The following is an 11,667-nucleotide window of genomic DNA, read 5'->3' on the forward strand; positions in this document are numbered from 1 at the left end:
TGGCTACAAACAGTTGAACAATGGTTGACTTTAGGGCTAGAAATCCAATGTTTCTTTTGATGCAAGTTCTCTGCATAGTTCATTAATTTTTATAAGCCAGTCCTTGCATAGTAGTAACTTCATTATCTAGTGCTTTTAATGTAGTGATGGGGTGGAGATAAATATCCCAAGGTATTCACAGAAGGAAAAAATTAATTCAAACTTAAAGAAGACTCGAAGGGAATGAGAGAGACAGGTTTGAAAGAAGCAGTTTAGGGAGGCAGTGCCAGAATTTAAAGCTAGGATAAGTGAAGGCAGGTAGTGCAGTCATTAGTGAGTGAAGATATTGAGAAATGTTCAAGAGTGACAGAAATGCTGAGCTCTTGAGAGGGAGCAAAGTCTAGTGGAGATAGGAAGGATTGGAGCACAGGAATTAAAACTTTAAATTGAAAGGAGTGCTGGACAGGGACAGGAGTGGGTCAGCCAAGTCTCGGCAGAATGGGACAATGGTGCAGGTAAAGATTACTGCTTTGCGTAGGTTGGACGATAGTAAGGGTGGGTGAGGAGAGACACCGACTCAGGAGAGCACTGGAAATGGTCGCCTTTTTGTTTGGAGGTGTGAAATGCGTTGGCAGTCAAAAATAGAGGCATACATTCAACGTACCTGCAAGGTGTTCTGCTGAAGGGATAAAAGTGTACCCACATCCCACTTAGAGTGGGAATGGGAGGGGGAAGGAGAAAGGGAGGTTACCAACTCCATCTGGGATCCTATCCCAGGACACTGGGCCTACCACACAGGCCCCAAGCACATGTGCTTGAGCTGGACACCACGTGGGAACACTCTGACTGGGTTTGACTTGTGTTTTTAAGGCGGGACTTGGTCGGAGTGTGTGCAATAATGGTTGTTTGTTTTTGTTTTCTCTCCAACCACCCACCATCTCTCTTCCCCACCCCCCCCAGACATGCCTCGAGCTGGAGCGTTACCTTCAGACGGAGCCCAAGAAGCTGGTGGCGGAGCCCTTCCTCGAGGAGCTGGACTGGATGCTGAGCGCCTCGGCTGGAGCGGGCGTCGAAGGCGGGGAGGCGGCTCGCCCCGGGCCCGGCGGCCACCTCCCGCTCCTCGGCGAGCTGCCTTCCACCCCCACCTCGTCGCCGCCGCCCCCGCCGTTGGCGGAGGGGGAGGAGGAGGAGGAGGAGGAGCTGCGCCTGCAGCAGGCTCCGGGGCCGTTCGCCTTCCCGAGCGCGGCCGAAGCCCCGGCGTCCGTTAACGCCGCGCGCCTCAAAGCGGTCACGTCACTGACGCCGCCGTCGTCGCCCGAGCTCGGCCGGCACGCGGTGAAGCCCGCGAGCGGCGCGGCGGAGCTCGAGGCCAACAAGGCCGCTCACCGGAAAGCCGGCCTCGGCCTGCTCAAGGTCATGAGTGAGAGCGGACAGGGAGAGCTCGACGCCTCGGCCGACAACAAGAAGAGGGTCCACCGCTGCCTGTTCAATGGCTGCCGGAAGGTTTACACCAAGAGCTCGCACTTGAAAGCCCACCAGAGAACGCACACAGGTAGGCCCTGTGGCAGAGGTCTTGGGGAAATAAACCACTCACTTTATCTCTCTGTTTAATCTCTCTCAATATCTAGTTATCTGACAACTCCTCCCACGAGCCAAGTTAGTGAATTTTAGTTTAAAATAAAATCACACAACACCAGGTTGTAGACCAACAGGTTGATTTGGAAGCACTAGCTTTCTGACCTGCGCCTTCATCAGGTGGTTGATGAAAGCCAGTGCTTCCAAATAAACTGTTGGACTATAGCCTGGTGTTGTTTGAATTTTAACTTTGTACACCCCAGTCCAACGCTGGCACCGCCAAATGGTGAATTTTAGTGCCTCTAACTAAGGCACGTCCCTCTTTAGGGTCATGGAGCTGTGCAGGATAAAAACAGACCCCTCAGGCCAACTCGTCCACATCTCCCAGAAATCCTAAATTAATCTAGTCCCATTTGACCCGTAGCCATGTAAAGATTACAGCGGTGCTGGAAAAGCACAGCAGGTCAGGCAGCATCCGAGGAGCAGGAAAGTTGACGTTTCGGGCAAAAGCCTGATTCTGATTCCTGATGAAGGGCTTTTACCCGAAACGTCGATTTTCCTGCTCTGGGTGCTGCCTGACCTGTGCTTTTCCAGCACCACTCTAATCTTCAGCATCTGGAGTACCCACTTCTGCCATATCCCTGTAACCTCTTCCTGTTCCTATACCTATCCAGGTGCTTTTTAAATGTTATGATTTGGAGATGCCGGTGTTGGACTGGGGTAGACAAAGTTAAAAATCTCACAACACCACCAGGTTATAGTCCAACAGGTTTAATTGGAAGCACACTAACTTTCGGAGCGACGCTCCTTCATCAGGTGATCGTGGAGGACTCCATCCTAAAACACAATTTATAGCAAAAATTTACAGTGTGATGTAACTGAAATTATACATTGAAAAATACCTTGATTGTCTGTTTAGTCTTTTATCTGTTTGAATACCTGATGGTTTCACTTCTTTCATGTGTAGATCACAAGACTTGTTTTTTAAAAGTTGCGTTCTCAGGTTAGCTGTAACAATGGGTAATAGCTAGACAATGTTGAAGGTGTTAGCCCCGTGTTCTCTGTCTATGTCATGATGTTTAGATTGATTCTAATCTAAAAAGTGAGATAACAGTTTTACGTGAATTCATGCAGTTTTTGAGCAAAGTACAATGTAACTCTGTAAGTACAAATTCACCCCACAAAATATGTGTGCACGTGGGTGTGTGTGTGTGTGTGTGTCAGTCTGGGTTGGGGGTTGAGTGTGAGGGAGTGTGTGTGTGTGTATATATAGTGAGTGTAGTGTGTCTTAAGTATGTGAGGGGGTGCATGTGGGAGTGTGTGCGCGCGTGTCTGGGGTGGGGGGGGTTGAGTGTTTGTGTGCATGAGTGTAGAGTGGTTTAACTCTGAGAGAATGCCTGTGTGAGGGTGTATTTGTGTGCGTGTGCGTGTGTGTGTGTGTATAGTGCAATGGTTGTCACCTGTAATGTGACATGAACCTATGGGTGCCGAACTTAGCCATCAGCCTCTGCTCGGCCACTTTTTGCTGTTGCCTATGCCGAAGTCCGCCTTGGAGGATGGTCACCTTAAGGTCCGAGGTCGAATGTCCTGGACCACTGAAGTGTTCCCCAACTGGGAATGCAAATTTTTAAATAAAAGATTTTGTGATTTACACATGAAAGAAGTGAAACTATCATGGTATTCAAACTGATAAAAGACTCAACAGGCTATCAAGGTATTTTTCGATGTATAATTTCAGTTGTAAATTTTTGCTATAAATTCTTATTTTTAGGATTGAGTCCTCCACTACCACCTGATGAAGGAGCGACGCTCCAAAAGCTAGTGTGCTTCCAATTAAACTAGTTGGACTATAACCTGGTGTTGTGTGATTTTTTTTTGCTTTTTAAATGTTGTAATTGTACCAACTCCTCCACTTCTGGCAGCTCATTCCATATACTTGACTTAATTTATTATTGTCACATGTACCTAAGTACAGTGGAACTTTTTGTTTTGCGTGCAGTACAGGCAGTTCACACAATACAAAGATCAGAGGGTGATTGGACAGGACTAGGAATTCACAGGTACTGCTGCAAAGAAGCAAATTCAATATTAGATTTTAAACTTGAGAGGTTCATTCAGAAGTCTAATAATAGCAGGAAAGCGAGTTGATTTAAGAGAACATTCTTAGTAATTTGAGTGTCTGTGAGAGTGTGTGTGAATGTAAAGGGGTAAGTCAGTGAGAGGGTGTATGTGTGAGCGGATGAGAGAGGATCTGCGTGAGTGTATGGATTTGTAGGAGTGAGTGTCTGTGTGTGTTTATATAGTGCAATGGGGTCACCTGTAGTGTGACATGAACCCAAGGACCGGGTTGAAGCCATCCCCATGGATACTGAACTTGGCTATCAGCCTCTCCTCGGCCACTTTTCATTGTCCTGAAGTCTGCCTTGGAGGACGGTCACCCGAAGGTCCGAGGTCGAATGTCCTGGACCACTGAAGTATTCTCCAACCCAGAGGGTCTGTTTCCGTGCTGTGCATCTCTATGACTGGGAAGAACACACTCTGCCTGTTGTTTGTTGTCCAGTGTCCATTCATCTGTTGCTGTAGCCTCTGCTTGGTCTCACCAATGTACCATACCTCAGGGCATCCTTGCTGGCAGTGTATGAGGTAGACAACCATTTTACAAACTTAGAATTGAGGTTTAAAAGTACAGAACGATTGTAAGAAATGTGACAGTAAGATCTCCTGTGCAGAGCTCGCCCTGTGTCAGTGCTGTCCTGAATCCTTACTAAGGTTGAAAAAGAAAATTGTACGTAATACTCGGGTGTAATCTCACCAAGCCCTGTACTACTATAGTAGCAGTACTTTACTGGTGTATTTCAATCCCCATGTAATAAAGGCCAACCTGACAGCCTTCACCCACTCATCCCCAACCCCATCAGCAAACAATGAAACAATCAAAACTAAAATCTGAATTTGTTGGGGCACAAATTCCACAGCAGGTTGGCAGGATCTTATGGAGAGAAAGCAGAGTTCTCAATTAGGGTCACTGGACCCAAAAAGTTAACTCCTGCTTTCTGTCCACTAGTGCTGCCAGACTTGCAGGGTTTCTCCCCCATGGCAGTTTCTGATTTCCAGCATCTGCAGTTCTTTGTTTAATTAATTGGTAGATTCCCTTTTTTTTGCCCTGGGAAGGTGTCGCAGGCACAGCCTTATGCCACACCACAAACCAGTTAAGGATGGCATGGGACTGCAATCACAAATAAACAGTCTGACCAAGATCAGCAAGTTTTGTTCCCTACAGAGTACCAGCGGAACAATTCGGGAGTTAATACCACTTTTTTTGTTTTACTAGGCTTTTGAATTCCAGATTTTATTTTGGGTGAGGGATAGATATATATACACTGGAAACTGTACATGACGTGATTTTGTAACTTCAGTCCACTCTGTGAACATGTGTAAGCTGTTGCTAATCCGTTTGTAGGGTGTTTTCATGAGAGTTTTCTGTAGCAATATATTATGGAACCAACTGGGGTTAAAGCTATTTTAAACCTAGATTGTGCAATGAAGCAGGATTAATTAATAATCTCACAGTAAAAGATCTGCTGGGAAATAGTAACCACATACAGTTAAATTCTGTACCACACTTGAAAGTGGTATAATCCAGTTGCAAACAAGAATCTCAAACATAAATATAATTACGTAGGTATGACAAGAGAATTGTCTAAGGTTGTTTGGGTAAAGAGGCTAAAAGGTTTGGCAGTAACTAAACAGTGGGAAACCCTTAATTCAAATTTTTTTGGCAAAATGCATTCTATTGAAAAACAAAATCTCAACAAGATGGAGTCAGTTGGGATTTACTGAAGTGATTAAGGATAGTATTGATAAAACAAAACCAGTATAGTGTTGCAAATAATAGCAGACAATCTGTGGATTGGGACTGTTTTAGAAACTAGCAGAAAGCTACCTAAAGGTTGTTTAAAAAGTGGAAAAAAAAGAACATAACTAAATTAACCAGAAGTTTTAATAAAACTTGTAAAGAGCACCTGCAATTCTGTAAAAAAGAGCAGTGTAGCTAAAGTAAGTGTTGGGACCTGAGAAGCAGAGGGAAAGAAATTGACACCAGGAATTGGGAAATTGCAGTAAAAGATCTTAAAGTGCATACTAGAGATGAAGGAAAACCTAGGGGCTGAAAAAAACAAGTGAAGTTAGGACACTTATTAGCAGCAAAATTAAAGTCCTGGAGAAACTTGAACCTTCAGGGCAGGTGATGGTTTGTTATCACTGGACTATTAATCCAGAGACCAGATAGTGTTCTGAGATCCTGAGTTCACATCTGGGCAGATGGTGAAATTTGAATTCAATAAAAAGTTAGGACTCTAATGATGACCATGAAACCATTGTCGATTGTTGGAAAAACCTATGTGGTTCACTAATTTCCTTAAAGGAGGGAAGCTGCCATCTTGGTTTTCAGATCCATAACGATGTGGTTGATTCTTAACTACTCTCTGGGGTGGGCAATAAGTACTGGCTTAGCCATTGACACACGCATCCCTAAAATGAGTGTTTAAAAAAAAAATTCAATTTGGCTGTCTGTACCTGGTGGCTCGTGATTAAGTATTTTTGCTTCAATGAGGAGACTAAGATATTGTAAATGTAGGCAGCATTGCAAACTGAGAGGATGCAAGCTGCAGAGAGATATTGACATAAAGTAAGTGGACATCAAAATGGCAGATGGATTATAATGTTTTCAGTTTGGTCATAAACGTTGAAAAGGAGATTTTATTTTAAACTTGAAGACATCAAACATCAACATGTACAAATTTTAAGGTTGTGGGGTGTACTTTCACAAGGATCATAAAGTTAGTATGTAGGTACAGCAAGTGATTAGGAAGCAAAATGGCAGGTTGTCCTTTATTACAAAGAGATTCAAATGCAGGAGTAAAGTACTGTTGCTGTAGTAGTACAGGGCTTTGAGACTACAATTAAGTACGATGTTTAGTTTTCTTTTCCAAATTTCAAGGGGGATATGCTTTAGTTGGAGGCACAACAGCAAAATGCATTAAATTGGTTTGAGGAGTGAGTTGTCAGATGAGAGTCTGAGTAAAATGGGTTTATACACTCTGGACTTAGAAGAATGAAAAGCAATCATCTTGAAATGGAGAAGTCTCTGAAGAGCTTGACAGGGTACACACCTCGGACCCCCACACACTGGCTGGCCAATTTGGAACATAATTGAAACATCTTAGAATAAAGGGATTCATCTTTTTAAACTTGAATAAAAATTTCTTTTTATTCACAAACTTGTGAATCTTTGGAATTCTCTTTGCTCCATCATTGAATCTGTTTACAGTTATAGTGAAGGAATTGTGATATAGTTATAAATCAGGGTGATGTGTGCATTGGTGGGGAGCCTGTAAGTGGAGGTATGCCAATGTGTCTGCCAACTTTTGTCCTTTTTAGGTGGGAGAACTGGCAAGAACCAAGAGAAATTACTTAAAATGTGCAGAAGCTCACCCAGTGATAACAATCCCATGGTAATGGAATAAGATATTTCTTAGTATAAAAGTGAAAGATGGATTTAACATTTTACTTTGACTATGAATGGAACAATGGTAGAAAGTTGATTCAAGAGATCTCTTCTATTCTCTATTTCTGTGTTTGTTCCCCAGCCCTGATCCTTTGAATTCTATCCTTAAACCTTTCCATTTCACTCAAGAACCATCTTAAAATCTGCCTCTTTGACCAAACTTTTGATCATCAGTCCTACTATCTTCTTCTGTGACTTGAAACCAAACTTTGTTTGATACCGCTCCTATGAAACTCAGGAGAATAGTTTACTACATTTAAAAGTGCTTTTGAAATTTATAAGCTCTGGAGACTGATGGATTTAAGATTGGAAAAAATGTCCAATTAGCAAGTGAAAAGATGCCATGGTACTAAAAGCACTTGACTAAACAGTATCATTGTAGGCATTTTGTGCTCGAAATCTATCAAATGGATTACATCCCCAGTTCATCACATCTTTAGCACAACAGGAACCACACTTCTCAGGTATACTTTACTCTATCCTTGAGGTAGATATTCACTTTTCACAAAATGAGTTAAAGATGATTCTTACCTCCAAAGAGTAAATTCTTCATTCTTTTCCTTTCTTATTCTGGTAACCTCGAGTGGCAAGCAGCGAGAATACAAATTTGACAGTATGAAGGCAGAGCTTTCTAAAGTAAAATGCCAAATTAGGTTAACAGTTAGGCCAGCAGATATGCAGTGGCAGGCATTTAAGAAGCTATTTCAGAGCACTTCAAAAGAGACAAACCCTTAGGAAAGAAAGACTTCAGGGATGGACACTGCACCTGTGGTTAAGTAAGGAAGTTAAAGATAGTATCCAACTGAAAGAAAAATGTGCAGTTTTTCAAGTCTTGTGTGGCAAAAAACATAGAACAGCAAGGAAAGACAGCAACATTGGGAAGGAAGAACAAACTGGGTATATGAGAAAGATAGCAAGAAATGTCAAAACGAATAGTAAAGGTTTCTATAGATAGTTTTAAAAAGAAAAGAGGCAGAAAGTGTTGGTTCTCTAAGAGAATGAATCTGAGGCAATAATTAACAGGAAATGAGATAGCAGATGAACTGAACAAGTATTTTGCATCAGTCTTTGCTGTAGAGACTACAAGTAGTAACTCAGAAATAATTCTGAATTGGAAGGTGAAAGAAAGGGAGAATTTAAAACATTTATAATCGCAGGGAAAAAAGGTATTGAGAAAATTATTAGGTCTAAAAGCAGACATCATTCCAGTGTTTTAATAGAAATGGCAGCTAGTATAATAGATACATTGGTTTAATTTTCCAAAATTTCATAATATCTAAAATATCCTATCAGATTGGAAAATGATGAAAGTAACTTCTCTTTTCAAGGAAACCAGAATTACAGGCCAGTTGGTCAATCATCTGTCATCAGGAAAATGCTGGAATCTGTTGTTATGGAGTTAATAGGTCATTTAAATCTCAATTTAACCAGGCAGAGTTGTCATGATGGTGTGAAAGGAAAATAATGTTTGAATAATTTATTGGAGATATGAGGAAGTATGGATAAAGGGAAACCTGTGGATGTGCTATGTTTAGCTTTCCAGAAGACAATCATTAATCCATGCTAGTACATTGCGTCCTATTCCATATACTTAAATGTTTCTAACCGGAGGGTTAGGGGGATTAGTGGAGGCATTTTAGAAGGCATGCGGCCTAATTGCCTTTATTAGCCAAGGCATTGAGTATAAGAACAAAGAAATAATGCTAAAACTCAGTACACCTCTAATTAGGCCACAGCTAGAGTATTGAATGCATTTTTGAACACGAGACTATTGGAAGAATGTAATTGTCCTTGAGAGGGAACAAAGGAGATGTACAAGGATGTTGCCAGGAGTGGAGAATTTTCTATCTGAAGAAAGATCAGATAGGCTGGAGTTATTCTTGGATTAGAGGAGGGTGAAGGGCGATTTAATTAGATTAGATTACTTAGTGTGAAAACAGGCCCTTCGGCCTAACAAGTCCACACCGCCCCGCCAAAGCGCAACTCACCCATACCCCTACATCTACCCCTTACCTAACACTACGGGCAATTTAGCATGGCCAATTCACCTGACCTGCACATCTTTGGACTGTGGGAGGAAACCGGAGCACCTGGTGGAAACCCACGCAGACACGGAGAGAACATGCAAACTCCACACAGTCAGTCGCCTGAGGCGGGAATTGAACCCAGGTCTCTGGCGCTGTGAGGCAGCAGTGCTAAACACTGTGCCACCGTGCCGCCCAATTAGTTTCATAAAATTATGAAGGAGCCTACTCAATCTATCGTTTGTGGTGAGGTCAATAACTAGGGTCATAAATTTTAAACTAATAGGCATGATGTTTATAAAAGAGTTTTTAGAAGAAATGTCTTCCACTCGGAGGGTGGTGGGGATGTGGAAATCATTGCCTTGAAAGAATGGTGGTGGCAGAAGCTCTCATTGAATTGTCTGTTCTCAGTATGCTTAGTGTAAAGTGAGTTTTGGGTAGGCACACAGCTTTGAGATCTAAATAAATACTGCCTCCCAGATACTGCATCAATTGATTATGCCTTGACCATGTTTGTTGTGGCACTCAACTGAAATATGTCCACCCTGGTAGTACAGGGTTCCAGTTCTGAGAATTTTGTTCATGAGGAGGAAACATTTTACTTTGTACCCTACTCTGCCATACTTGACTTGGGAGTAATTAAGCCTAGTGCTACTAGCCGCAGTTGGATCTTTCTATTAGATCTGATTCACTGTATACAAGCAGGCCATTTGGTCTGTGTGGATGTTTCTGCTCCTTCTATCCTCACTGTCCTTTTCTCCCATAAGTGTTTTAGCTTTCGCTGTGTTGAACACCTTATTGACTCGATTAGATGGCAACTTCTGCATTACACTCTCAGCAAATTGCTCGCTGAAAGCATTGCTTTGAGCAGAAAAAAATGAGTGGTAGAAAAATATTAAAATGGGAAGACTGATGTAGAAATAATGCAGAGCAGAGAAAATCATTTAAATTTCAGGCCAAGTTGTACAAACCGGTGTAAGTTTAATGAGAGCATTTCTGAATAAGTCATAATAAATATCTCCAACCTGTCAATCTGAACATTCCTTATACCTGTCTCTGATCTGCTTGAGGAAGTTCACTCTTTTTGTTTTCAAGTTGAGCCTTTTGAAACTTTTCAATTTCAGTCGATTTTTGAGGGATGAGAAGAGGTTGTTGAGACAAATAGAGAGATCAGACTGGTACAGTGTTTTGGAGTTAAGGCACGTGATTGGCACAAGGAATGTAGATCTATGCTCTGCATCCAACATGTTCAGTTGCCTCTAAAAGACCATAGTCATTCAACTTTGAAACAGACCCTTCATCCCAACTTGTACATACCGACCAGGTTTCTTAAACTGAATGTGTCCCATTTGCCTGTGTTTGGTCCATATCCCTCTTAAACCTTTCCTAACCATGTACCTGCCCAAATACCTTGTAGATGTTGTAATTGTACCTGCCTCTCCCACTTTCTCTGGAAGCTCGTTCCATATATGTGCCACCCTCTTTCTGAACAAGTTGCCCCTCAGGTTCCTTTTTAAATATTCCTCGTCACACCTTAAACCTATGCCCTCCAATTTTTGACTCCCTTAAATTAGGGAAAAGACCTTGGCTATTCACCTTATCCTTGTCCCCTCATGATTTTATAAATCTCTATGGTCACCCCTCACCCCCCCTCCTCTCCAGAGGAAATAAAATGCCTCCACCTGTCCAACCTGCTCTTAGAAATCTTCTAGTTTCAGTAACATCCTTGTAAATCTTTTTTGCACTCTTTACAGTTTAATAACATCCTTCTTGTTGCACTAATTTAAAACGGAACTGAGGTTTTGACCCTGATGCCCAGGCTAGCTAGCATTTATCTGAAAAAGTGACTGCATTTTGAATCTCTCTCCCTCTCATCTCTCTCTCTCTCTCTCTCCCTCTCGTCTCTCTCCCTCTCTCTCCCTCTCGTCTCTCTCTCTCTCTCCCTCTCGTCTCTCGTCTCTCTCTCTCTCTCCCTCTCGTCTCTCCCTCTCTCTCCCTCTCTCTCCCTCTCTCTCCCTCTCTCTCCCTCTCTCTCCCTCTCTCTCCCTCTCTCTCCCTCTCTCTCCCTCTCTCTCCCTCTCTCTCCCTCTCTCTCCCTCTCTCTCCCTCTCTCTCCCTCTCTCTCCCTCTCGTCTCTCTCTCTCTCTCCTCTCGTCTCTCGTCTCTCTCTCTCGTCCCTCTCGTCTCTCCCTCTCGTCTGTCTCTCTCTCTCTCTCGTCTGTCTCTCTCTCTCTCTCGTCTGTCTCTCTCTCTCTCTCTCTCTCTCTCTCCCTCTCGTCTCTCTCCCTCTCTCTCCCTCTCGTCTCTCGTCTCTCTCTCTCGTCCCTCTCGTCTCTCCCTCTCGTCTGTCTCTCTCTCTCTCTCGTCTGTCTCTCTCTCTCTCTCGTCTGTCTCTCTCTCTCTCTCGTCTGTCTCTCGTCTCTCTCTCTCTCTCTCTCGTCTGTCTCTCTCTCGTCTGTCTCTCTCTCTCTCTCTCTCTCTCGTCTGTCTCTCTCTCTCTCTCGTCTGTCTCTCTCTCTCTCT

At 43.0% G+C, this 11,667-nt stretch overlaps 1 protein-coding gene across 1 annotated transcript in view; it reads left to right on the forward strand.

The window, feature by feature from the left end:
• LOC140481921 (Krueppel-like factor 7) overlaps positions 1 to 11,667 on the forward strand; it is a 69,444-nt gene that overhangs the window by 44,862 nt on the left and 12,915 nt on the right. The window contains exon 2 of the mRNA XM_072578602.1: positions 940 to 1,531. Within this exon, the coding sequence (XP_072434703.1) occupies positions 940 to 1,531 (592 nt within the window). The remainder of the gene's footprint in view (positions 1 to 939; positions 1,532 to 11,667) is intronic.

The sequence above is a fragment of the Chiloscyllium punctatum genome, chromosome 10 (genome assembly GCF_047496795.1).
Source record: "Chiloscyllium punctatum isolate Juve2018m chromosome 10, sChiPun1.3, whole genome shotgun sequence".
NCBI lineage: Eukaryota > Metazoa > Chordata > Chondrichthyes > Orectolobiformes > Hemiscylliidae > Chiloscyllium > Chiloscyllium punctatum.